Source organism: Miniopterus schreibersii (assembly GCF_964146895.1).
Source record: "Miniopterus schreibersii genome assembly, chromosome: 4".
NCBI lineage: Eukaryota > Metazoa > Chordata > Mammalia > Chiroptera > Miniopteridae > Miniopterus > Miniopterus schreibersii.
In genome coordinates, this window is record NC_138105.1 from 76,389,986 (window position 1) to 76,416,696 (window position 26,711).

General features: G+C 55.7%; 1 protein-coding gene across 27 annotated transcripts; it reads left to right on the forward strand.

Annotated features, from left to right (window-relative positions):
• DMTN (dematin actin binding protein) lies at positions 1-26,563 on the forward strand. 27 transcript variants are annotated; one of them, XR_013998613.1, is made up of 16 exons: positions 4,053-4,575; positions 5,526-5,741; positions 16,310-16,516; positions 16,759-16,833; positions 17,225-17,380; positions 18,264-18,308; positions 18,557-18,656; positions 19,271-19,327; positions 19,539-19,691; positions 20,185-20,309; positions 20,924-21,029; positions 24,197-24,261; positions 24,404-24,464; positions 24,800-24,865; positions 25,132-25,212; positions 25,358-26,563. XR_013998613.1 is itself a non-coding variant. In XM_081134564.1 (15 exons), exons 2-15 carry the CDS (start codon positions 16,499-16,501, stop codon positions 25,469-25,471), a joined length of 1,143 nt encoding a protein of 380 aa, XP_080990690.1. In that variant the 5' UTR covers positions 1-232; positions 16,310-16,498; the 3' UTR covers positions 25,472-26,563. The 27 variants fall into 27 exon arrangements, 1 of the variants encoding a protein (XP_080990690.1); XR_013998615.1 differs by having other exon boundaries at positions 5,529-5,741; XR_013998619.1 differs by having other exon boundaries at positions 4,053-4,557.
• The last annotated feature ends 148 nt before the right edge of the window (positions 26,564-26,711 follow it).

Here is a 26,711-nt window from a genome sequence, read left to right on the forward strand (position 1 = left end):
CAGGCCTGGGTGGCCCGGGAGGCCCGCACCTCCGCCCGCGGGAGCCCAGGGCGCCCCTCCCTCCGCGGGGCTCTGGTTTCCTGGCTCTTCTGGCGCGTCCCGTGCTACCTGTTGGGGCGCAGAGAACCCACACCCTGGGGCCGAGCCTGGGGGCCGGGCGGGCGGCCAGGGCAGCAGGCCCCGCGCCCCGGCCGCAGGAGCCGCCCGGCCCGGAGCAGGATCGCTTTTTCCGGTGAGGAGGGTCGGGGTGGGGGAGGAGGGTCGGGGTGGGGGAGGGGGCGCGGACGCGCGGAGGGGGGATTGAGGGCGAGAGGGTGCCCCCCCAGGTCCGCCGCGGAGGGCGGGAGCACACCTGAGGGGACCTCAGAGGCCGGGGCGAGGGGGAGGGGCGGGGCGGGGCTCCCCCACCCCGGCGTCTCCGGTGGGTTTCCCCAGACGCCCCCAGGTGCGCATTTCGGGGGGTGGAACTCAGAGGCCGCCGTCGCACTGGCTCCTAATCTCGTCGAGGGGAGGCCCTCCCGCGCGGGTCTCTCTCGCAGCCCCAGTCCGAGCCCCGCCTTCTGACCGCCCCCCAGTCTCAGTTCCCCTGCCCGAGAGCACGTGGGGAAGGGGATCGCGCAGAGAAGGCGTCGCTTCTCCCAAGAATGGCCGCAGAACTGGGGCACCGTGGGGAGCGTGGCGGGGCCTGGGTTAGTCCGAAGGCGGGGAGGAGAGGAAGCCGGGGCTTCGGGGGATGGGGATGGGAGGGGTCACTCACCTCTCCCTCGGCGAGTGGGGGAGCCGGGCCTCAGCCCCCGGCTCTGGGCGGCTTAGACGGCCACAGCCAAGAGGGAGGTCCCCAGGCCCCAGGACAGTCTCCCTCCAGTTTGTCATAATTGCTTTTCACCCGATCGCTTTTTTCTCTCCCCACCGCCACCCCGGTCACAAAGAGCCTTAATCTCGGAGAAGACTGCGGGGGAGGGGGGGACGTGTTGGGGGTCATTTTCCGGCGGGGGTGTAGGGGGAGGTGCGCGGAGGGTGGTCTGGAGCCACAGCTGATAACTGGCAAGATCAATGGGATTTTAAACTCAGGGGCAACGCCCAGCAATTACCTGAGGACAAAGGGTTGGAGCCCCCAGGTGTGGAGGACTGGGCTGGGGGGAGGGGGTGCTGGGAAGGAAGTGTGTTGGGGAGGGGCAATTCTTACAATCCCTCTGATTTCCGAAGGAATTTGAGACATCCTTTAAAACTCTAGACTGCCTCCCCCTAGCCAGGCTCTCAGGCCCGCCCCCACCTTCCCTGGCTTGGGTTAGAGACAGCTTCAAAGGTGGACGGGGCCCTTTGTCTGGCCTCTGCTTTCTTCCCTGCCTTTCTGGGCCCCTCCCTCCCTTTCTGTGACCTCCCCAGCACAGACAGGCCTCTGGGGGCCAGCTCCAGAAAGCCCTCACTGTTTCCTTTCTTGCTTTTTGAGGTGAGACCTGGCCTAGAGGGACAAATTGGGGAACAGTGAGGGAGGAAAGCAGCTTGGAGGCTTATGCCATCTGAGAGTGCCCGTGCCCCACCCCAAGTCCAAGCCTGGCAAGCCTCAGGCCTGCTTGTGGCCTTGGGTCCCTGGCTTACCGCGCCATTTAGTGCCTCTGCAGACACCGGCTCTTCCCCCACCCCAGGGTGCCTCTTCATGCTCTGGGGAAGTCTGTTCATCTCATTCCCTCTGAGCTGGTGATTTCAAAGATGCTAACAGGGAGAGGTTGGAAGAATGGATCTCTAATCAAGGGACCTAGGAGGGGTGTAAAGTATATGAATGTGTGGTAGTAAGGAGGCTTCCTGTGGGCCTCAGACAGCCCCGGAGCTGGCTACAGCACCCTGGTTGCTTCTGTGTGCCCCAAGAAGGCAAGTGTGCGGATGGGGTGGGGTGGTGAGGGGGGGAGAAACAGCAGGGGAAGACTGAGGGCAAGATGAACCTGCCCATCTCGGGAAGGATGTGACAACATGGAGGGAGGTGGCAGCAGTGTGCCTCAGATCCTGTGCCTGTTTAGGATTACCGAGAACTCCAGCTAAGAATAGCCTCCATATTGATCTCGCTTCCCTGTCCTGCCCTCCAAACAGCCAGATGAGGCAGGGGGGAGCCAGAGCAGGAAGTCAGAGGGGGAATCCACTCTGTTTAGTCATTGCAAGCTGGCTTCTACTTAGGTCGTTCCGTTCAGCCCTGGCCCTGGGACTCCAATGGTGGTGACTTTCTAGTCACCAAGCTAGAAAGCTTGCCTCAGACCTCGGTGTCCTCAGCCTCACAGCCCCAGCCACCGCCCCCCCTTTTTGAAGCTCTTTCCTCCCTCAGCCTGCCGCAGGCTGTCCTTTCTTCATTCTCTCTGTCTCTCCCTGCTCGGACCTTCTCTTTCCTGCCTCTTCTTCATAGAAACGTTCCCTAAGATCTCTGCCATTCTCCTCTCTCCTGTTCTTCACGCTGTCTCTCTGAGCAACCCAGTCTCAGCTCTCGCCCCCTTGCATATGACTGCTTTCTCTTTCAAACTCTGGAACACCCCTGCAGACCTCACTGGATGTCTCAGTCACTGCAAAGCTTTCTAAATGGCCTCTCTGCCTCCTAACTCCACCACCCACCCCTACTCCAGGACGTGAGTTTGTTCAGCTTGCCTTACCCTACCATAAACCACAGTTCTGTCCATGTCACACGATCACTAGCAAACTTAGCATGGTTTTCAAGGCTCCTGCAAAATCCTAACTGAAGGCTCATCCAGCCCCAGCCCTACAACACTTCAAGGACACAGGCAAAACTGCAACCCTTGCCATTCAGCAAGCACGCGTGTCCATCTTTGTTCATCAGGTTCCCGCTGCACTAGCGTGCCCTCCTCCAGAAAGCTTGCATGTCCAGACCATAGCCACCTTGCCTGCCCATGGACATTCCCACTATGGTGGGGGGGAGTGGCAGTTGCTACTACACTGGTCTTCCAGCTGCACAGCCCTTGCCCTCTGGCACATATCACAGCTGGTCCAGACTGTCCTTATTTAGGCTTGTGTCATGGATCTGCTAGATAATAAGGACCTCAGATGTGGAAATAGTCCGTCTCCGCACCTCCCGCCCCCCAGTATCCAGCACAGTACATTACACAGAGTAAGGATTTATTGAGGGAATAAACCATAAGAAGGCCCTGCAAGACCAGGGAGGCCCAGCACCCTGCAGTCCCTCATGGTGGAGGCAGGATGAGAAGCCGCAATCCGGCCTTTGCCTTCCATCCTTAGGTGGACCTGGGCAGGGAGGGTCCTAAGCAGTTAATCCAAATATTTATCTGTTCCTTACAATGTACAAGCACTGTGCTAGCCCTCCAGTTAATTAAAAAGATGGACACTATATTGCATCATCCCCTGTCAAGCTCTCAAGATTCGTGACATTTAACTGGGGGGATAAACCCGTGAAAAGACAGTTCTTTCGTGGGACTTTTGGAACGCTCTCTCTTACACCTAAGATAGCAAAGCAGCGTTTGGTACATCCCCAAAGAGTGAAGGAGGAGATAAGAGCTGTGGGAAATAAGGATGCTTATCTGCACTGCAAGCACGCACTGCTTGCTCACCTGGAGCCCCTCACTTAGGGGATAAGATTATTCCCATGTCATGTATGGGTGAGCTCGAAACACAGACGTTAAATCACCCATAGTCACAGCCGGTGAGCCCTACAATCTAGATTCTGCCCTGTCTTCAACACCCTTAGTGGGATTTCTCCACTCCCCGTCCATGCACGGTGGGTTCTTGGGTGGAGAGTGCATGGGGTGGGACAGTTGGAAGGGCTGGGGTTTGCATGATCTTTAAGAACAAGCAGGATTTCAGCCAGCGGAGAAGACACGCAAAGGGAAAACACTGAGTGTGAAAACAGCATGAGAAGAAAGCCCTTTAGCAGGGAATCGTGTGGTGTGCTCAGGGGACGGTGAGCAGGTGATTGGTTTGGCCAGCACAGAGTTTGCACAGAGCAGCGGCAGGAAGTGATTGGGTCACATTTTGGAGTTTGGTCTTCATGCTTTGACAGGGAGGAGATAGTGAGGGCCCTGAGAAGGGGGATAAGCAGATGCAATTGTGAGTTCGGGTTTGGGACAGAGGCTGGTCTGGTGGCAGCATGCAGGGAGGGAGGCGAGGCTCTGGGTCTAGGGGAACATGGTTTCCAGACTCTAATGAGAAAGGGTCCCTTGTAGACTCTCATCCTTCCTTTTATTCCTCTGGCACTGTTCCCCATCACCTTTCCCTCCTCCTTAGGTGCCCAGGTGCCCTAGTCAGCCTCTCCAGCAGTTAATGTTTAGACAGCATAAGCACAGGGGGGCATCCCTGGTGCTCCCCCTCCCTGGCAGGTTCATGCACGGGGCGGGGCAAGGGGCACTGGAGTGAGACAGAGAGAAAGGACAGAGAGCCTATTGCACAGGCCCTGGGGAGGGGGCAGGCGGCAGGGCCGGAGTTCAGTCAGGGCACCAGTGACCTTGCTGGGAAAAGGAGAAGTAGAGAACTAGATGTACTGGGCCTGGGACCGCCTGTCTGGGAGCCCCTTTTGTGGACACAAGCACCCATCCTCAAGGCCTCAAGGTACTCCTGAGCTTAAAGGTACGCTAGTGCTGTCACCAGCCTTCTGGGTCTGGCCAAGCAGTGCCAAGGAAGCCCACCTGGTATTCAGTGTTGCCTGCTTCTGGGGGAGATTTTTGTCCCCCCTCTCATCCCAGCTTAATGGGGAGGCAGGCAAGCAGTGGGGGGAGGATCGGTCAGCTGGCCTTGGGGCGCCTGGGGCCTTCCCAGGAGGACGAGCAGGAGGCAGAGCAAGTCTCTCTGTGGGATGAGGCCAGAGGTGAGGTGGAGGTGGAGCCCGGAAGGCTAGGGAAGGGTCTCCTGTCCTGACCGTGCCCTCTGGACCCCCACCCCCACCCCAGCACTGCACGTACCAGGATCACTCTCAGCAAGAAATGACCTTGACAGCTACCATGCCTCAGGTCGACAGAGGGAGCCCTAACTCTGCAGTCCCCTTGGTTCCAGGGCTGGCCGACACAAAACTGCTCCGGCCCCAGGTGGACCTATGGGTGGAAGGACATTCCTATGGAGCTGGGGGCAGTGGGAATGGGCCTCGTGGCAGTGGAAGAGCACTGTCCCAGGTCTGACTTTCCTGTAGGTCCAGGGGAATGAGAGGGTTGGGGAATAGGACAAGGCAGTCAGGGAAAGCAGAGGTCAGATGGGGTCAGGTTTCTGGGCCCAAAGCCACGTGACTGTCTCAGCCTTGCCCAGTGCCTCTCCCTCTGGCTGGAAGCCACCCTCTGACCCTTCAATATAGGTGATCCCTCCCTTGTACCTATCACTCTTTCCCAGCTCCACGCTGAGCTTTCTGGAATGGGGGACGCTGCCCAGGTCTGCCTCCTTCTCCAAGGCAGGCCTGCTCTCAGGCCCTGAATTAGGGTTCTCCAGAGGCCACCCCACAAGCCAATCCCAGACCCTTGTGGAAGGGGGGAGGGGAGAGTGGTGGGGCTGGGTGGGATCCCTGGCTCCTGAAGCTCCCCCACCCACCCCAGCAGAGAGGCCAACCTCAGGCCTCCCCGCTCCATCACTGAAGAACAAGCAGTAGGAGCCACAGCCACCTCCTCCCCCCTCCCCGCCGCCTCTACGGCTGGGCTGAGCCCGCAGGTTGTCTTGGCAACGGGAGGCGGAGAGGAGATGCGCGGAGGGATGGAGGTGTATGTCACCGAGGAAGCTGCCGAGCTCCTGCCCCACGCCCCAGGCCCCTGAAGGTACTGAGAACCCTCCCTGCTCCTCCCCCCCATCCTTCCCCTCCTTCCCCTTGACCCCCCCATTCCACGTGCTTGTTTCCCTGAGGTGAACGCTCCCCTCCTCCCTGGCCCAGAGTGTTACCCTTTCCTCATGAGCCACCTCGCTCCAGGCCCCTGTCCACAGCTTCCTTCCCGCAGCAGCTCCCTCCAGCCTTACCTCTGGGGACCCTTGCACAGGAAGACAAACCTGCTGGGGTGGGGTCTGGTGAAGGGGTGAGTGGGAGCAGGAGAGGACCCAGGTGGAGGGAAAGTCAACGGCCCTGAAGGCTGAGGCATAGAAGCCCTGGCACTGGGTCTTCCGGAAGGGTGGAGGGAGGCAGTGCAGCCTGGGGTGGGGCCAGGGCAGTGAGGGTGGGGTGGAGAGAGAAAGCAGAGAGGCCCCACAGGCCAGGCTGGTTACCCAGAAAAGCCTGGTTCCTCTCTGCCAAGGATGTGGCCCCTTCTGTGGCATCAAAGGTACACCCTTCCCATCACCTCCTGGCCTTTTCTTCTGGTTAGACGGATCCTGTGCTCCCTCCCCCACCGCTGGCTTTCTCACACCTTCCCCCAGGGCCCTCTCCCCCACCCCCACGAAGCAGCTAAGCCTGGACTTCATCTACTCTTCCTCAGCCACTCAGCTGCCTGCCTTCATGTCTCCCTTCTTTCTAGAGCCCATCCTTCAGAATTCATTCTCCTCCGTCTTCCACTAACCCAGATACATACCTCCCTTCCTGTCCCTACCTGTCCCCTCCTGTCCTCTTCTCTTAAGAGGAAAACGTCCCAGGGTACATTCTCACTTGTCCCCCTCAAGACCCTTCCCTGTGATTTTCCATTCAGATATCCCAGAGCCCCCTCCCCAGTTTCTAGATTTCCCCAACCTGACAGCTGATACATCAGCTGACCGGCTGTGGGCAGTGGTTACCCGGGCAACGGCAAGAGTTGCCTAGGTAGGCAGGTCTTTCAGGAGGAGGTGGAGAGGAGGCCAGGCCCGGCCGGGGCCAGGGCCAGGGTCAGCTGGCTGGGCTCCCTCCCCTGCCTTCCTCTGGGGGTCAGCAGTGAACTGGGCTCTGCTCCAAACCCACAGCAGACCAAAGGCCAGTGACAGGGTCCCGGAGTGGTGGAGGTCTTCCCAGAGACAGGGAAAGCACATCCCTGGAACTCTGTGCTGGGACCTGGGCACCACCTGGCAGGAAATTCCCTTTTGATGAAATTGCCCTGGCAAGAAACAGGGCTCCTCTCACTCCCACCACCACTGCTGTGCTCTGTTGCATTTCCTGGGGCGGGGGTTCAGGTTATCGAAGGGCTAACCCAGTCTCTTTTGCTGAAGACCTGCTTTTCCTAATCTTCCCATCAGTCCTCCCCAAGAGAGGGTTAATCCTTGGGTGATCAATTCTGGCATCTGTGCCCACACCCCTAACCCTCAGCACCCATCCCCTTTATCACCCTAGAGGCCCCTGTAGCTGCTGTTAGGTGCTGGGTAAGAGATACAGGTGCTTGGAGAAACCAGATGTTGTCACCCCAGGGTTATTAGTAGAGCCCTGTCCCACCCCGGACTTAAAGTCTTGCTTGTTTTTGAGGAGGCTCGAGGGGCTGTGTGTATGTGTGAGTGTGAGTGTTGCAAGGTTGGGGTCTGGGGAAGGGAAAAAGGCCAGCGGCTGGCCCAGTCTGCTTCCGATTCTGCTTCGTCATGATGCCGGCTTAATGCTTCCCTTGTTTAAAATGGATTGAGCTACAGCGAGCGAGCGAGGTGGAAGAGCAGACACATACAAACACACCCTGGGCTGGCCACACACGCTATCAGCTGGAGGTGGGGAGGGTGCGGGTGCGGGGGAGCCAGTGGCCCACGCCTGCCAGACTCAGACTCCCCAGCTCAGCTCGGAGGATCCAAGCTCTAGGCTTGTGGAGGAGCAGGGTGGGAGCAAGGGAGGTAGGGGCCCAGAAGGATAGGCCTCCTCCTTCTGCAGCTCCCCACCACCACGCCCCAGCCAGCTTTTTTCCTGTTATTTGTGCTCGGGGGAAAGCACAGCTGGGTTCCTGGAGGAGATGCCTGCTACCTAGGCTCAGAGGAAAAGCAGCAGCCTGGGACCTGGGCCTGCACCTGTCCCTGCCCAGCCTTGGGGCTCAGTGTCTGGGCCACACTGTCTGGGAACAGGTAGGTGGCAGGGTCTCCCATTCTCTTCCCCTCTGTGGACACTTTGGGCCACAGCACCAGCCTAGGAAAGAGGCGCTAGGTGGTGGAAGGGAGCCCCTGAGGAGGGTCAGCTGTGGCCAGTTGTTCAGTGGGAGATAGGGCCCTATGGCCAGATGCTGGGACTAGCTGGGTTTGATCTGATCAAACTGCCTTCCGATTTAAGGAAGAGGGCCTGGGGTGTTCCATGCTGTCACCCCCGGACCCCCCTCGCCTAGTTGTGTGGGCCGGAAGTCCAGGTGATGGGATGGGGCCCAGGGGGGGCAGAGGAGCTGTTCCCTTTGCTGAATGACAAGAAAGGAAGAGAAAGGGATGGCCAGCCTCCCTGCCACCACACCACAGATATTCCGGAGGGGGAGCAGTTCACTCAGAGGCCTGAATACTGTTGATGTGGGGCGTGCTCCTGGGGAAAGGGCTCTGGGGAGTCCCCCTTCTAGCCCTTGGCTGGCGAGGCTGGGTGAGGGCCAAGTGCAGAATGAGGTTGGATGGTAGGGTGTGGCCACAGGCCTGACCCCAGCTCTTTCCTAGTGCTGGCTGTTGATGTGCTTGAAGGGGCTGGGGGCTGAGCAGACACACAGGCCCCCAGGATCCAGAGGCACCCCTGCTAATTCTGCCCTGCCTCAGCCCAACAGTTGGCCTCCCCTTTCCTGGGGAGATGCACTTGGTGTTTCCCTCCCAGGGGGCTGTGTCGCCAGGGTGTCAGAGTTGGTGAAGCAGGGGCAGGTCTAGGAGATGGAGGCAGTTGTGCTTTGGGAATGGTGGCATGGGCAGCCCCAGGGGACTGGTAAAGGTGGGGGTCTGTGTGTGTTGCTGAACATGTGCACAGCTCGGAGAGGGGGTGTCAGCACGTGGTGTGAGTGGCTGTGAAGGGGAGGATCGGTGGGTGCAAGTGGGTGTCAGTGGCACCATGTGTCAGTTGTGGGGGCCTCTCTGGGAGAGTGGGTGTGTGATCTTGCAAGCAGGTGCATGCGTCCTGCCACTCTGTTTCAGCGTGGGCTCTCTTGCCTATGCCCACGTGTGAGTCTCGCCTCAGCACTGCCAGCCTCTCCATGGCCATGTGTGGAACACCTGGGGCAGGCTGCAGGAATTCCTCTTTTGGAGCTCCTGTGTGTATAAAGACAGGAACAGGGATGGCCCATAACTCAGAAAGCTGAATTTGGGATGCAAGACCCTTGTGTTTCCCCCGGCCCTATGGCTTGTACAAGTGACAGACAATCCACCCACAGGATCCACTATAAACAGAGGCCAGAGCTGGGACATGCCGAGGACCAAGCAAGCCCGAGGGGCTGGGAAGACACAGAAAGAGGGGCTCCTCAGAGGGGGGATATGTAGAGAGGACCCAGAAACCTGAGAGAAACCAGATGAATAGAGGCATATTCGTGTGGGGTAGGAGAGAGGAAGGGGGTGCCTGGGCCCAGTCCCGATGCCATCAGGAGTGGGGGTGGGGGTGGGAGGGACAGAGGCCATGAGCAGTTGGGTTCTCAGACCAGGACCCACCTGTTCCTGCCTGGTGCTTCCCAGAGTGTGAGGGTGCTGTAGAGTTGGCATTAGAGGAACCCCAACCCTAGTCCCAGCGGATGGAGCAGGGCTTTAAAATGGGGGGGAGGGGAGTGAAGGAGAAAATGAGAGAAGAGGAGAGAGTGTGGGCTTCGCCAGTCTTAGAAAAGGCACAGGCCTCAGGCTTGGCGGGGGGTGAGGGATGCTCTGATGAGCCACCGGCAGGAGCAGGGAGCCCTCTCCTGCTCATGGGACTAAGTCCTTTTGGGGGGAGTGTGAGTGCCCCTCCCCAGAGAGCCCACCCTCAGAGCAGGCGTGGGCCTCCCTGCTCCCAGCGGTGTGCACCCGCCCCGCCCTTCCCCTTCCCGCACTGGGGTGCTGTTTTGGGAACTGGTGACCTAGCTGGATCCTGCCTTTATTTCTGGCATTGAGTTGTTGCCACAGTAACTGCGGGGGTGGGGCCCGGAGCAGGAGAGGGTGAAAGGGAAACAAACGGAGGGAGGAAGAAAGTAAAGAAAAAGGGAAAGGAAAGCAGAAAGAGCCAGGCGGGAGCAAGGACCTCAGTCACCCTGTGAACGCAACTGGAGGAAAAGGGGAGGGCACGGTTCCTGCCCACGCTGACCTCAGCCCACTTGGACAGCTGGCCTCGTTTCATAACTCGTTTACTGCCGGCACCTCTGCTTGACCCTGCCTGGGGGCACAGAGAGCAAGGCCCCCAGCCTCCCGCTCATTGTCCACAGGCTGGGCCAGTGAGCAGGACTCTGGGTGGCTCCCTGGTATGAGATTAACACATGGGATCCCAAGTTCAGATTAAGTGGGATCGCTGGGGACCCACTGAAAAGAGTATTCATTTACTTAGTAGGCCTGGGTAGGAATTCTAGCCTGGCTCCTATTCGGGTGGCTTTTGGCAGGTTAACCTCTCTGCCAAGGTTTCCTCATCTCTAGATGGGGAAGGCACTGGTCTGTGTGAATGCAGAAAGGGATGGCTGGCTTAGGGAAGGAGCAGAGGCTGGGCCAGAGGACCCAGGCTGTGGGTCTGCCGGGTGTGCCTTCATTTCTACTAGCCCCGAGAGCCACAGGCAGGTCAGCCCCTACCTGGAGGAGAGCCAGCCTGTTGGGTGGGTGTGTCTTATCACCCTATCTGGGAGCTGAGAGGCTCTGGTTGTCCTGGAGATGCGGGTGGGCAGTGTGAGGTAGGGCTGGCTGGTGGCTCAGATAAGGCAGGCAGCACAGCCCTGGGGAGGGTGGGGTGGCCAGGGAAGGATGAGGAGCCCGCCGGCACCGGATCAGAGCTAGGGCAGCTGAGATGGCCCTTCCGCCACCTGGGCCTGTCTTCCTCCAGGTTCTTTCCCTTCCTTCCATCCTGTCCTGCCTTCCTGCTGCAGCCTGCCCTTGTGGCCTCATCCAGGAGAGGCTGCTGGGACCTATGCGTGCGCATGGGCAGGAGGCGTGCTTGGCTAGAGGGTTGGGGCTGGAGGAGGCTGAGCGAGAGGGGGTGTGGACTTGGAAGAAAGTAGCTTTGGGGGAGGGGGCTGTGTGTGGGTGGAATAAGCAGTTGTCTTTATGGTGTGATTTTACAGAAGCCAAGAAAATTCTCTCCTCTCTCTCTCTCTCTCTCTCTCTCTCTCTCTCACACACACACACACACACACACACACAATCCTCCACTCCAAAGCATTTCCTCCCCTGGCTTAAAATTTCACCAGTAATACCTTGCACCATAAGACTAGCCCAAATTAAAAAGTAATGTCCACGGAAGGGCAAAATACTAACCAGTTACCAGCGTGCTTTTTAACATACCGGTGGGCACTGGTGTGAGGGCCCTGAAGGAATGTGGCTCAGGGAGGAGACTCAGAGGCTGAGGGGTGAGACTCAGCACCAGGGATGGGCATGGGGTATGGACAGCCATGGGTAAGGAGGGGTCGGGGATAGAGCAGGGACATCGTTATTTGGAACCCTGTTTCTGAATGGCATGCCTGTAAGACAGTGCGTATGTGTGAGGGTGGGTCTCAGCATGACCACGCACACCTGTGATGCAGCTCGTCTTGGACCCCTCGCCTCCCTCCTTCCTGGGGCAGTTACCACTGATAGACAGTTATTGCCCTACTGTGTGTCCCCTCAAAAGGTTGTTCAATGGGAGGGTGCCAGGGCCACCCAGGTGCAGCCTCAGTCTCCAGGAGATGGGAAGCTCTCTGTCTTCCCCAACCTGCTCATCCACCCACACTCCCCACTGTGACCCTTGCAAACCTCCTCTGCTCTCTTTAACCTCTGTCTAACCTGCCCATGAGATCCACATAGGACCTTGTCTCTCGCTTTTAACCCTAGCCTGGCTCCTATTCCGGTGGCCTTTGGCAAGTTAACCTCTTGGCCAAGGTTTCCTCATCTCTAGATAGGGAAGCCTCCAAATTGGGATTGGCCCCTCTAAAGGCCCCCTGTATGTGGTTATCTTGCTTCTTACCCTGTCCTCTCCTTTCAGGGAAGCAAGCATTTCCTTTCCAAAGCTGGCCTTCCACCTGGGCCTGGACCAGTCCCTCCACCCTTCTGGAACCTGGCTACTACAGCTGCCCTCTCTTCCTCTCTATCCTTTCCTCTGCCTGCAAACATGGTCAAGGCTCCCCTTTCCTTAAAAACCTTCAGCCAGCCCTAGCTGGTCGCTCAGTGTTTAGAATGTCAGCCCACAGACTGAAGGGTCCCGGCTTCAATTCTTGCCAAGGGCACATACCTTGGTTGCAGGCTGGATCCCCGGCCCCGGTCTGGGTGTGTGGGGAGGCAACCAATCAATGTGTCTCTCTCACATCTCTCTCCCTTCCACTCTCTCTGAAAAAACAATGGGGGGAAAACCCCAACACTTTCAGTCAATCTTGCCTCCTCTAAAGTTACTCTTCTTAGCCCTGTTCCATCCTTACGTCACACTTCATGGGAGCACCCCCCCACACACACACACACACTCACCCCGTGGGTCCAGGCCAGGCCTGCCCTCCTTGTGATCCCTAACAAGGAGGCCTCACTGTCCCTCTGAAGATGCTCTCAGAGGCCACCAGGCTTGACACCCACATGGGCAAGCTCACTCCTTTCTGCACTCTGGCCTTCTCTGAGTGATGGCCTCCAGGCTTCCTGACATTCTTTCTCAGCCCCTCCTCCCCTCCCCCACTCCCATCCTTTCTCTTAATATTTATTGCACACTTACTATGTATCAGGCCCTTTTCTGGGGGGAAAAAAAGCATCAGTGGACATAGTCCCTGCCCTTCTAGGAGCTGGCCATCTGATTTTCCTCCTCCCTTTCATGCTGTCTCTGGCTCTTTCTTCTATTCCCCTGGGTGTTTTTTTACCTTCTTTCTCCCTTGGCAACCTCATGTGCAGAATACAACCTCTAGCTCACATGACTCCCAAATCTCTATTTCTAGCCTGCTCCTCCCTCAATCTCTTGTTCTTCGTGGACATTCCCACCTGTTCTATTGCACCCACCTCAGCCTCAACCTGGCAAAAGTGAACTCATTGTCCCCTACTCCTGTCTCTTGGGCTTGCAAACTGCCTCTCCCCTGGGGCTCTCCAGATCAATTTCTTTTTTCCATATTCTGCCTCTAGGAGTTCTCCCATTTGCCCCTTTCTATCTTCGGCCCCATGCCCAAGTCTAGACCTTCACAACCCCCCGCCTAAACTGCAACCACAGCCTCCTGGCTAGTCTCTCTGGACTGCCTCTTTCTGTCCACTTCATCTCCCAGGCTGCAGTCAGATTCATTTTCTCAAAGCACTGCTTGGATCTGTCACGTCTTTGTTTCAAACAAGTTTCTAAGCATTCCATGGCCCCTGTTGCCCACAGAATACAATCTAAAACCCACTAGTCTGGGTTTAAAGGCCTCCACAATCTTGCCCCCAACCCTTGGCCCATACATATCTCCACCTCATGAGCTCTGCGATTCAGCCATACGTGATGCTCCGCAGACAGACCCGGTGCTTCCCCATGTTCCCACTTTCACTCATGCTGTTTTCTCTTTCAAGAATCCCTTTTTCACTTTTTGCATGACTTCAGATTGGGCATCCTTCACGGCCCACTTCACTTACCTCCTCCTGTAAGAAACCTTTTTTATTTTCCCCTAGTGACACCCCAGCAGGAGTGATCCTCTCTCATAGCCCCTTACACTATCTTATCTGGCACATATAATTTTCTGTTTGCATGGGAGTTATTTATATGCATGCCTCATTTCTGGAGAGGCAGCTAGCTCCTTTGACTCATCTTTGTGTTCTCTAGAAAACATCACAGGAGTGCTGCTCTGCGGTCATTGTAGAATAGGTGCTAAGAGAGTACTTGGTGAATGGATGGATAAAACAATACATGACTGGGCGAGTGGGTGGATGGATGTGTAGACAGGTGGATGGATGGGTGGATGGATGGGTTGATGGATGGATAGGCGGATGGATGGATAGGTGGATGGATGGATAGATGAGTAGATGGGTGGGTGGGTGGATGGACAGATGGGTGGATGGTGGGTGGTGGGTAGATGGATGGACTGATGGATGAATAAGTGTATACCTCTAGGGCTAAGCCAAGTGTATAGCTAGTTTGACAATGGCTGTTAACAAAGTAAAGATTAGAGAGGAGTGAGAGGGAGTGAAGATTAGAGAGGAGTGAATATGTACGAGAGCTTATTCTGGTACTTGGACACCTAGTTAAAAACATTACAGACTGAGTGCTAAGGCAGGAAAGGATGAAGCTGTGGTATGGAGTCTTCCCATGGGCACTGAATACCTGTTGTGATGTGATGGCCAGAGTCTGTCTTGGAGAAGCGTTGGCTCTAGAATTCCAAAAAGACTTGAGAAATGTGGCGGGTACTAGTCCATACTCACGATGCACCTGACACAGTACTAGGTGGGCACTCTGAATCACGCCAATGCCTAAGATATAGTCATTTTCAGCTCCCCGACTCTGGACAAGTTTTTAACCTCTCTGAGCCTTAGTTCCCTCATGTGCCAAATGGGTCTACCTTATAGGGATGTTGGGGGGATGAAACAAAATAGTCTTTGTAAAGTGTCTATCAAAGTACCTAGCACAAGCATGCAAAACATGATAGCTATTATTGTTGTTGTTTTGCTCTCCATAAATTAGCAGCCATCCTAGTTAGCAAAAAACAAAAAAGCAATGCATATTCCCATGTCAGGCAACATATAATCAAGGACTAAGTTGTACCGTTCTCTTTTAAAGCCCCACTGGAATCAGAGACAGGTGAGGACTACAATTGAAAGGAAGGCCTCCCGGGGAGGAGGGGAGGAGGAGGGTTTAGGACTGACCCCAAAGGATAGGTGGGATCTGAAAGACAAGGAGGCGGGTAGAGGAGAGTGAGAGGGCGTGCTCGAAAGCAGGGAAGTGGGAGTGACTGCTGTCTGCAGCAGCGGGTGGTTTTAGCGGTGGAGTGACAGTGAGCCAAAGAATGACCTGATACAAAGTAATAGGTGATAAGATGGGGAGCACCCAAATGACCTCAGTCTTTCATGGCCCTCTGTCGCAAAGAATGGCTACAGAAAAACCACCGAAGTGCATTAGTCCTTGTGGAGATAGAAATAATAATAGCTAACACTCTCCATAGAATTTATAATGCTTTGAGCATTTCGCATATTATAATTTATCTGGTACTCAGAGCAACCTTATGGCACTATCCTCCATTTTACAGATGAGAAATGTGAGGCACAGAGAAGGTAAGTAACTTGTCCAAGTCACACACCTTCTGAGTAGCAGAGTCTTGTACCCACCCCCAGGGTCTCTAGGGTCCAGAGTCCATGCTCTTAACCACTATGTTATTCTGCCTCTTCCCTGAACCTCTGTAGCCATCAGTTCTCTTCACTCTATGGTTTATTGCCAGCAGATGGAAAGACAGTCCCACTGCCACCATCACACTGGAAATTCACTGAATGGTTATTATTATAAGTCCATTGTTGCGGGGGGAGGGGAGCATTGCTAAGGGAGTCACTGAGAAAGGAGAAGATAGTCTGTGGCTGCAGGGAACTCATAATCTACTGCAGCAGACAGGATCTAACTCCCTAGGAACAAAGGGAGAGCAGTGCCCACCAGGATGCCTTCCTGCAGGGAAGTAGCACTTCAGAGGGCAGCCTCAACACAGGCGTCTGAGAAGGCCCTGTGTGGGCAGCTGGGATGGGGCCTTGGCCCCAAAGGGTGCTTTACTCTGCAAGTGAGTTTGACTGTTGCACATAGACAGGTGCACCGGGATGTGGGCTCCCTCCACCCTCCTCTCCCTTCTACACAGGGTTTGGAACCAGGGGCAGAACCTGGGTCAGAGGGGCGGCCCCCAGCCAATGGCCTGACCGCTTCACCCCAAGTTGGCTTCATACCCTGTCCTCTCCTCCCTGTGTGTCCGCCGCATAGGCATTACTACGACCCTGTGTGTTCACCCTCCCCGGGGTATGAGAGCTGGGTGGGCAGCAGGTGGAGGGGGCGTGGGACAAGGGGCCAGCCCAGAGCCAAGGGAAGGGGCACGGCAGAGGCGGAGAGGAGTGGGAACCTGAGCCTGAAACCGGCCTGCAGCCCCAGGGCAGGGCAGGTGTGACGAAGCAAGGATGTGGGGCTGCACCAGGATGGCTGACCCCTGCCGTCATTTCCCTTCTAGCCAGAGAACAATGGCTCAGAAACCAGCGCGGCCCTCGGCTTTCCCGCCTCCCGGCCCCAGCGCGCTGGCTGCCGGGGCTGAGCGAATGGAAAGCCAGAGCGCGCAGCGCAGCCCTTCCGCCCCGCGCGCCCCGGCCCAGGCCCCGCGCGCCCCGGCCCAGGCCCCGCGCGGAGGCTGCCGAGCGCCAGCCCAGAGCCGCCCGGAGCCCGGCCGAGAGCCCGGCTGGCACGCTCTCCCTCCCCTTCCAGGCCCTGCCCGCGGCCAGCAGCCTGGAGAGTCACCGAGGGATGAAGACGCCACAGCCCAGTGCGACGCCCTTTCTGCCCTCGCGGCCCCAAGCGCACGGTGCCCAGGAGCCGGGCCGAGCTTGACGCCCTCGCGAGATCCCCTCGAGCGCAGGGATCTGTTAGTGACCGGACCGGCCATCTCCCTGCCGCATGGAACGGCTGCAGAAGGTATGCGGGGCTGCACCCAAACCTGGGCAGTGCGGGCCTGGGGCTGGGGTGGGTGCGGCCAGGCTTCCAGCCGAGGGTCAGGTCGGGGTCGATGGTGCCACCTGGTGGTTGCCCGCAGCGCCGCACCCTGGGGTCCCGGAGGCCTAGGAAGCCCTCTCTGCCCAGGCCCACCCTTTGGAGCGCCCTTCCCGCGGCCCTCGCCCACACGCACATTCCCACGCCCGCCTTCTCACTCTCCCCAGCAACCACTTACCTCCCCCGGGAGCGTCAGCTCCTCCCGAGACTCCAGTGTTCCCGGTTCTCCCTCCAGCATTGTGGTGAGTACCTCTTGGCCACCAGCACCCTCAGGCTGGGAGGAGGGAAGGGCAGGGACACACTCCATGCTGGTCCGCTTCACTGAGCCTCCCTGATGGTGGCTCTGCCAGGGCTGGTGGGCAGAGCAAACCCCCAGATCCAGAAAAGATTCCCCCACCGTCCTTCTCCTGTCTGGTCCTCTCTTGTACCCAGAGTGGTAGGCGAAGGGCTACGTTTTTCAAGGCGCCTCTCTAAACCCTTAAAATTAAATAGTGGAATTATTAACTTACAGGAGCTGACATCTAACAACACTGTCTCCATTTTCTTCCCAATAAATTGCAAGTCTGCTTGTAAGGCCAGGATCCCAGGTGAGCCTTTGAGCATGTCTGTTCCATTGGCACCATTTCCCTTCAGGCCAAGATGGACAATCAGGTGCTGGGCTACAAGGACTTGGCTGCCATCCCCAAGGACAAGGCCATCCTGGATATCGAGCGGCCTGACCTCATGATCTATGAGCCGCACTTCACCTATTCTCTCCTGGAACACGTCGAGCTGCCCAGAAGCCGGGAGGTGAGCGGAGAGAAGGCTCCTCTTGGACAGGACTTAGGGGAAGGTCTCCCACAGGCCACACTGGGTGGGTGGCAGAATACCTGTCCTGCTTTCTTTCCTGGAGGCCAGACTCCAAAACAAGAAAGGGAACTGTGCACCGGAATCAACTGGTAATAACCGAGTGTTTGTGGAGAGCAGGCAGAGATGGGCTGGAGGTCTCCATGAAAGAGCAGGAGAGGCTGTGTCTGAATGGCAGCGACACCAAGGGGTCAGGTAGGAGGAGGGTGGGAGTGGGCAGGAAGATAGCAGATTTGTGGAAAGTGCCCAGGAACACTGAACTCAGAGGCTGAAAGTCCTAGCTGAGTGGCCTGTGTGACAGTGTGGCCTGTTTCCCCTGCTGTAATAGAGGTGCTACCTCTGCCCATCCATCTCTACCAGGCAGGCAAATGCATGCGAGATAAAGCACACATGCCAGGTGCTTTGTAAATGGTATTTGGCAAAGGGTAGTGTCATAGTTGAGCAGCGAGATGGGGCCAGGCTGGAGGGAGACTTATATACCCGGCCAGGAGCCCGGACTCCATCCTCAACGCTTGTGGGTCTGGCCCTGAGGACAGTGCCACAGCCATCCTCAGTGGGCCTTCAGAGCACAAGCACACTGCTCTAGGGTCTGTGGCTTCCTGGTGCATCCTAGGGACAGACTTAGGACTCTGCCCAGGAAAGTAGGAGGAGGGAGAAAGATGGAGGGCCAGTGCTGGGAACCGGGAAGGTTGGTAGAGCAGAGACGGCCCGGACACTGGCCAGGCAGGGTGCAGAGTTGGGTGGGGGGTGAAGTAGCCCCTCTGGGGCTCTAGGGATGAGGATTTAATCCTACCCAGTGGCTCTGACCAGCTCCTCTCCTCCGCAGCGCTCACTGTCACCCAAATCCACATCCCCCCCACCATCCCCAGAGGTGAGTGTTGCCCAACCCTCCCCCTCCCACAGGCATCCAGACAGGGCTCTGCGCGGGCCCAGGGGATAACAGAATCATTGGCCCTCATCCTGTCACCAGCCAGTTCTATCCATTTATCTGTCTAGCTTGGGGGCTGCTAGGGTGGGAGGACAGAGATGGTGGAGTAAGGTGAGGCTGCGTCTACATGGGTTAGAGCGGGTGGGGTGGGCGACCTGGGAGCTGCAGTGAACCTCACTTCTGCTCTGCAGGTGTGGGCAGAGAGCCGGTCCCCTGGAACATTCTCTCAGGCTTCAGCCCCAAGAACCACTGGGACCCCGCGCACCAGCCTGCCCCACTTCCACCATCCTGGTAGGTTTCACTGTCAGCCTGGTCGCATCCTTTCCCTAGGACCTCTTTTCCTCAGGCATCCAAGCTCCTTGCCCTCAGTCCCCCACTATCTGGGGTATACGTTCCCCACAGAACTGGCCAGGACCCCCTGATGCCAGGACCCCAGGTAAACCTCCCAAAGATGATAGACACCCTGTCTTGTCTTCCATCCTACGCAAACAGAAGTGCAAAACGTCCCAACCCCTAAGGGACAGTTCCAGGAACTCTGGTTCTGTCTTGGCTCTTGACAGGAGCCCATGAATTTTCCTACCATCTCCCATTCTACTTGTCTCCATTCTTGTCTCTGGCCCAGCCTCCCCCTCCATCAACACATCCTTCACTTTTAAAAATATACATATGTTTATTGATTTTTAGAGAGAGAGGAAGGGAGAGGGATAGAGAGAGAGAAACATCCATGAGAGAGAAGCATCATTGATCGGCTCCTTCCTGCACGCCCCCTACTGGGGATGGAGCCCACAGCCTGGGCATGTGCCCTGACTGGGAATCGAACTGTGACCACTTGGTTCCTGGGTCAGTGCTCAACCACTGAGCCACACCTGGCCGGGCCCCTTCTCATCTGCTTTTGCTCCCTACAGAGACCACCCGCCCAGATTCCAACATCTATAAGAAGCCACCCATCTACAAGCAGAGAGGTGAAGTTCCCCTACTGACCTGATCCACGTGCTGGGAGGCTGTGCCAAGGGGTGGGAGGGGGTGGGAGAATAAGTGTCCATATCAGCACATGACCGGGCCCTGTGCTCTTCCTGGTGCGTTGTTTTGACACCCACCACCTCAAAGGTGTGAAGGAGGGTAGAGGTGAGGGGCTAGGGGTGTGTACAGGCTGACCCTGACCTCCACCTGCAGAGTCCATGGGAGGTAGCCCTCAGAGCAAGCACCAGATTGAGGACCTCATCATTGAGTCATCTAAGTTCCCTGCAGCCCAGCCCCCTGACCCCAACCAGCCAGCCAAGATTGAGACCGACTACTGGCCATGTCCCCCGTCACTGGCTGTTGTGGGTAAGAGAAACTGCTGAAGAGGGGAAGGGAGGCCAGGACACTGCCTCATAGCTCCCTATTGATGTCCCATGAGCCCCCCCCCCACTCCCACTGTGTGTCCTCTGGTGAACCCTGTAGGCTCTTTGCTCACCCACTCCTATAGCTTTTGGTGTCAGTGTCCTATTTGTTAGTCATTCATCACTTTCCATTTATTTGACCACTCAACAGACATTTGTCACAGTTCTACTGCACCCCAGTCTCTGTGGTAGGAACTCTGGGAAAGAGAAAGAGAAATGAAACAAGCTCTTGGTTGGTCCCCAATGAATTTAAGTCATGTGACTGTGTGTTGCCTATTCAGTCTCACTGCAAGGCAATTGTTACTTTTATTTTTTAAAAATAATTTGTAGTGCTCACTTTAAGGTGCAGCCCAGTGCAGTGCACACAGCCCGCACCTGATAAATACCTGTTGAGCAAATGGTTGGTTGACGTGCTTGCTTTTGCCTGTGTTTCCCAGAAACAGAATGGAGGAAGCGGAAAGCGTCTCGGAGAGGGGCAGAGGAGGAGGAGGAGGAGGAAGATGATGACTCTGGGGAGGAGATGAAGGCTCTCAGGGAGCGACAGAGAGAGGAACTCAGTAAGGTAGCATCTTGCTACCCCCACCCCCTCCCTGTGTCTTCTTAGGGACAGAAGCTCTGGTTCCATAGCTGTGTTCTAAATGGCTCACGCCTGAAGAGCATCCTGGTCAGAGCATGCGAGGAATTCCCCTTCTTCCCAGGATTTCAGTGCTAGGACACCAGGACTTCATGCTGCTTTTGGGGAAACACTGGTCATATTAGGGTCAAAAGCACAGAAAGAGGTGGTCCCATCAGTGCCAGGCTTCAGCAGGCTGAGCAGTTCTTGGAAAGAAGGGGGAGAGCAGGCTGCTGGTCTCCAGAGGATGAGAGAGGGTGTTGGGAGTCATGCAAAGTCCACTGACAATGACATGGGCTTGTGCTCCCGGCATTGTGACCTGGGATAGGAGGCCACCAGGGTAGAGTTATACGGAACTGCTCTTAGTCCTTGCTCTTGAGGGTGGCCAGACCCAGTGTGGCAGTGTATCAGTCCAGAATGACAGGCTTCACGGGTCCCTGGCCCAGCCCCGCCACTAGGGAAGTCTGTCCCCACTCTGCCTGCAACATGCCCAACCTTGAACCTTTTGGAGATGAGAAACAAGTATCAGAGTCTTGGATTCATCTCCCTTTGTCCTTCCCCAGGTTACTTCCAACTTGGGAAAGATGATCTTGAAAGAAGAGATGGAAAAGTCGTTGCCTATCCGGAGGAAAACCCGCTCCCTGCCTGACAGGACACCCTTTCATACCTGTGAGTGCCACCAAGGGGGCTCGAATGGCCTGGCCAGACCCTGAGGCCAGAACTGAATAGTCTGTTGAGTTTGTCATACTCCCAGCACTGTTTCTAGTACGGTATAAGAAACATAGAAAATTCGGTCTCTGGCCCAAGCGCTCACGCTGTCCTTAGGGCAAGAATTCCAGTCATAGAACAAGACTGGATGATAAAAGATAGGATCAGCTAAAGCAGACTTAGCTAATTTTGTTTAATTGAATAAACATTTATTGAGTGTCTACCATGTGCTAAGCACTGGGGATTATAAAGAGTTAAAAAGATATAGTCCTGTCCTTCAGTAGCTTCCAATCATTGGGAAAATTGACATGGAAACTGGAGTTTCGGTGCAGTATTATGATGATATGTGCAGTGTGTCCGGTGACAGCCTGTGGTCAGAGGGTCAGGGGTTGCCCACTGAGTCTTAAAGAATGAGACAAATTGAGTTGGGGAGGAGGGCATCGCAGACACTGGGGACCATGGGAACAAAGGCCAGGAACAGGAAACCTCCTGGCTAGTGGAGAGGGTTTCCAGGAGCCTGGAATCAGAGCCCAGAATGAGCCATGCGGTGGCAGGATTGAAACCAGAGAGATGGGGTAGCCAGCGCTTTGGATACCATGCCTTGAATCACCGGAGTCTAGCCTGGACTTCCTTAAAGCGTGGCAGCCAGAGAGGAGAGGGGAGATCTGAGAACCCAGAACTGGGAGTTACGAGGCCTCTAAAAGCCTAGCCTGGGAAACCACAGAGCCTCACTTCCACTGCATTCTGTTGGTCAGAGCAGCCGAGACTCAGGAGAGAGATTCCATTTCTTAAGGACAGGAAGGCACTGGGAGATAGTGCTGTGGGCCATCTTTGGAGACAGCCTGCCACACTTTCCAGCAGTCTGGGTAAGGGCTAAAATACACAGGTCCAGAGAAGAGGGAATAAGTTTGAGAAATATATAGGAGATTGAATCAACTGGACTCTGGCTGACTGTATGGGGGAGGTGACAGAGAGATGAGTTGGGGTTTTGTCTTGGGTGCTGGGTGATGAAAAATCTAGAACTGAGATTATGAAAGAGGCAGGTTTGGGGGAAATGATGAGATTGGTTTGGAACATGTTGGGTTTGAAGTGTGAGTTTGAGCCTAGAGCTTGAGGGGCACGTCAGGCCTCATGTAGAGTCTTCAGCTTTTAGGTAGTAGTAAGGCCGTAAGAAAAATACAATGTGCAGAGAAAGGGGAGAGGGCAGGGCTGTACCCTGGAGAGCACGCAAGTTAACATACAGTTGAGGGTTCCGAGGAGGAGGAGGCCGTGGAGGGAGCCAGGCTCAGGATGTGGAGCTAGCCTTGAGAGGCCCCACCTTCTCTCTGAGGGTTGGGGACTTCATCTGGGAGCAGGCCACATTAGAAGTGGAGGTTGTCTGCTGAGCAAAAAAGGGTGAGGCTTGCTGAGATTTGGGAAGGTTTGGAATAGCTGCTTCAAGGCAGTGATGATAATCTGCATGGTGTAGGCTTCACGTCCACAGCCTGCAGGTGAGAGGGGGCCATGGGCTGGTCCAGGCAGAGTTTTTTGAGGCAGGTGCTGTGGGATGTGGGGCCAGGTGAGCTGCTGAGTAGTGGTGAAAACAGTTTTGTACCCAATCACAGAATGAAGGACAGGGAATGTGGGGGATCAGGACACTGGAGGTCCCCATGAGATTGACGAGCAGATGTGCTGCGAAGGAGGCTGAAGGAAGCTGTAAATAAAGAAGGGCATTATGGCCACAAAGTGGGACACCGGGCTTCAAATGCCAGGGTGAAGCAGTTGTGGAGGGCAAGTCCCAGGGGGTAACCATTGAAGGGGTTTCCTGCTGTGCAGTGGAGGTGAAGGCCCTGGGGTGGGGGATTCAAGGAACCCTAAGGTGAGTATGTAGCTAGGACATCCACAGGGTCACCAAAAGACCAGGATGATATTTCAGGATGGGTGGGAAGAGTTGCAAGAGGCCTTTTTAGAGAATGTGGAATAGTTAAGGCCTGAAGAATGAGAGAGATGCTCTGGGGATTAAATTCAGTTCTGTGTTCCACTAGAATTTGCTTTTAGTCAAAATTAGCTCTGTAACTTCCATTTGTCCTTCCAAAGTTGAATAGCCAAATGTCTCCGTCATCATCATTTTGGCACGCCTGAACTTGTATGTGACCAAAGATCATAGGAGTGCATGGGCTACAGTCACAGCTAATCAACCTTAATGATTTCAGAATTATGGATAGGCATGTCATTCTGACTTAATGGTAACATTCAAACATAAATAATGGTGATTGCAAAAGCAGATGATTTTCTACACAAAAATAAGTATTAAGTAGCTTTAAAAGTTAAGTATTAAGGAAAAAAACAAGGTCCCCCAAACACATTTTGTTCTCACCAATTAAACTTCCAAGTAACAGATTTTATAAGAATGTCTTAAGAAGACAGTTCCTTATAGAGTCTGTTAAGATTAAACATTTAAACAAAAAGTCTGGTCAAAACAATTGGTATAGAAGGCCAACAATTTCTAATAATTGGAGATGAAGGAGTTTGAGATCTGCCCAAACTAAGAATCTTAGGTACAAAGGTTTCCTAGAAAAACTTATTACTGAAAACCAATTTTCTTGAATAATAATCTGCAGTGCTTGAGAGTTTAGTGATATTAAATGTGCAAGTTGAAGGTGACATCTGATCATATGGGTGCAATCCCGCAGCTGACACTGCTGAAAAAAGTATTGTTTCTGTATTATAATATCAAATGTTTGAAATTTGGTTACTAAGTTCACTAATAATAAAATTGTAGTAATTTGAGTATTTTCACAAGATGCCAGATTTTTTCACCTCAGAGGGTCATTTTACAATGGTGAGCCTCATCATCTGACTATCATTCACTAACTATGGATTCGAACACTCAGGCATTTGACCCAAATGAGCTTTGGTGCACTTCTGTTAGAGAGAGAGGGAAGGCATTGGAGATAGTTCAGAGGCGCCAGCACTATGTCACTGGCTGAAGGTAATAGGCAGGAACTGGAAGCCAACAGAGGCTCACCAGGTTCCCCCCAAGTCTACCCTTCACTGCCCTGCCCCTGGTGGGGGAGGCCAGAGAGGGAGCCCTCTCAGAAATGACTGTCAGGCCAGAAGGACTGAACAGGCCTCTCACTCCCTTCTAGCCTTGCACGCTGGAACATCTAAGTCATCTTCTCTCCCGGCCTACGGCAGGACCACCCTGAGCCGGGTAAGGTCCCAAACCAGAGGTCACAGTGTGCATGTGGGGTCCTCTGAAGAGCTGAGCTACCTGGGGAAGAGGGAAGACACTGAAGGTGAAGGGGACTGATGAGGACTCCAGCTTCCTTCTGATCCCTTTATGTCCTTTCTAGCTACAGTCCACAGACTTCAGCCCATCGGGGAGTGAGACTGGAAGCCCAGGTAAGAGGCAGGGTGAGGCAAGCTAAGAAAAGGCCCTTGGGGCAGCTGTGTCTATGACGTGGGCAGGGCTGTGTGGCTGGAGGTCTGGGAAGCTAAGCTGGCAGGTCTGGAGGCTTCCTGACCTCAGGGCCACCTCTGAACATGACTCTTCTCTCCCGCAGGCCTGCAGGTGAGTGCCCTCTGAAGGGGAACACGTGGAGCACCAGAGGCCATGGATAGGCAACTGGCAGTGTTGGGGGAGGGGGTGTTGGGCCACAGAGTTGCCTGGTGAGCACACAGAAGCCCAGGGTAAGGCTGGGGAGGTCTCCCTGCCCCACTCTGGCTCACTGCGGCTTTGGTCTCCCCAGAATGGAGAGGGCCAGAGGGGGAGGATGGACCGGGGGAACTCCCTGCCCTGTGTGCTGGAGCAGAAGGTGAGGGGCAGCGGCAGAGCCAGAGGGCGGTGGGCAAGGGGACAGAGCACCTACAATGGGGTGGGCCAGCCTGGGGAGAAGCCAGGAAAGTGAATGCGCTAAGGGGTCCTCCTGGAGTTGCTGATGGGGGAAGCTGGGGGAGCTGGATGGCAACATGGCATGAACCCCGTGGCCCCTGCAGGTTGACAAGGGGGCCTGGGGGGTTGAGGGGTTACAGCGATAGGGAATGCTACGAGCCTAAGACTGCCCCCTCCCCTGCCCCCCAGATCTATCCCTATGAAATGCTGGTGGTGACCAATAAGGGGCGAACCAAGTTGCCTCCAGGTGTGGACCGGATGAGGCTTGAGGTATGCAGGGCAGATGCCCTGGGTGGGTGCCGGGGCTCCCGGTAGGGCAGCCTCCCCCACCTGGTGGGGAAGACCTGTGGCCCCTTGGTCACTCAGCTCAGCCCCACCCTCCTCTCTCTAATCGGCCTTGGTGTGTCCCCTGCAGAGGCATCTGTCAGCCGAGGACTTCTCCAGGGTATTTGCCATGTCTCCCGAAGAGTTTAGCAAGCTGGCTCTGTGGAAGCGGAATGAACTCAAGAAGAAGGCTTCTCTCTTCTGACCACCCCCCCACACCGTGACCCTCACCCCTGCTGCTCACTGGAGTGGGTCACTAGACCCAAACGCATCATCTCTTGGGGGAGCAGGGAGGTGGGCAGAGGTGGGATTGGCTCCATTCGCTAGGTCAACGCGAGCCCAGGCCTCCTCTCAGTGCTGGGCTGTGGGACACGGACGCTCTTCCCATAATGAGCCGGGGCCTCTCCTCATCCCTGGTCCTCGCTGCACAGGGCAAACCCAGGCTGGACCCCAGCACACACAGAGTTAATGTCTGCACCCTCTCCCTGCCCCCATCCCATGAAGAGAGGTCCCCAGAAGAGAGTGAGGAGACATGAACATGGCACTTGGTGGTCAGGCCTGTTAATGTTTTGACCAGTGGGTGGGTAGAACACTCAGCCTGGCGGGAGGTGGTTAAGGTGGGAAGCAGCAGGCAGACAGGGACAACAGCTCCAGGACCCTGTGTCCGCCCAGGGCCCCTCCTTGCCTCACCTTGGACAGCTTCCCTTGCACCTGGGCCTCTGGCCTCTCTGACTCCAGCAAACTCAAGGTTGAGCTCAGCCTCTAGCAGGGAGGCTGCCCTGCCCTCCAGCTTACTCTCGTCTCTCCTTGCAAATCCTATGCTTTGAAGCTTCATGCTCAGCCCTGTGGCTTCCCTAGAAGCCTTGGCTTAGAGTGGAGATGTTGCCTATACCGAACCCCAGCCCCCCATCCAGGCAAAGTGAGCTAGAATCCTACCTTCCAACACCCAGATCCTAGGCAGAACCAAGCCTTCAGGCTCCCTCGGATGGGATCAAGAGGCCAGGCGACCAGGTCCCACCCATACCCATGCATTCCCCCACCATGCTCTCTAAAGAATGTAACTTATTGGGGCACCCCCAGCTGCTTTCCTCACCCAACTCTCTGCCCTACCTAATCACATTCCCAGCTTTTCGTCTCTACAAATACATATGTGTACATAATTATATATATATTTTTTGCCCAGGTCTGGGTTTTGTTCCTGCCCAGACCCTGGCATCCCTTTCCATTGTGTGTGTGTGTGAGATGATGCTGGGGGAGGGGAACTCTGCTTGGCATTAAAAGGTTGCATTGGGTCCCCAAATCTGCTTGTTGTCTATGAGCCACCAGGTCCAGGTTAGAGGGATGGGTGATGCCTGGCTGAGGGAAGTCATGGGAGTGAAGGTTCAACTGGAGGCCCTTGGGGTGGAAGAGGTAGAGCAATGACACACACATTGCCCTTCCCCGCC

What these genes read in the sequence shown, in the direction of transcription:
- DMTN (XM_081134564.1), top strand. An exon ending in CAGGACACCCTTTCATACCT is followed by an intron (nt 21,030 to 24,196) that starts GTGAGTGCCACC and finishes ACTCCCTTCTAG; the next exon opens with CCTTGCACGCTGGAACATCT. An exon ending in CCTGTGTGCTGGAGCAGAAG is followed by an intron (nt 24,866 to 25,131) that starts GTGAGGGGCAGC and finishes CCTGCCCCCCAG; the next exon opens with ATCTATCCCTATGAAATGCT.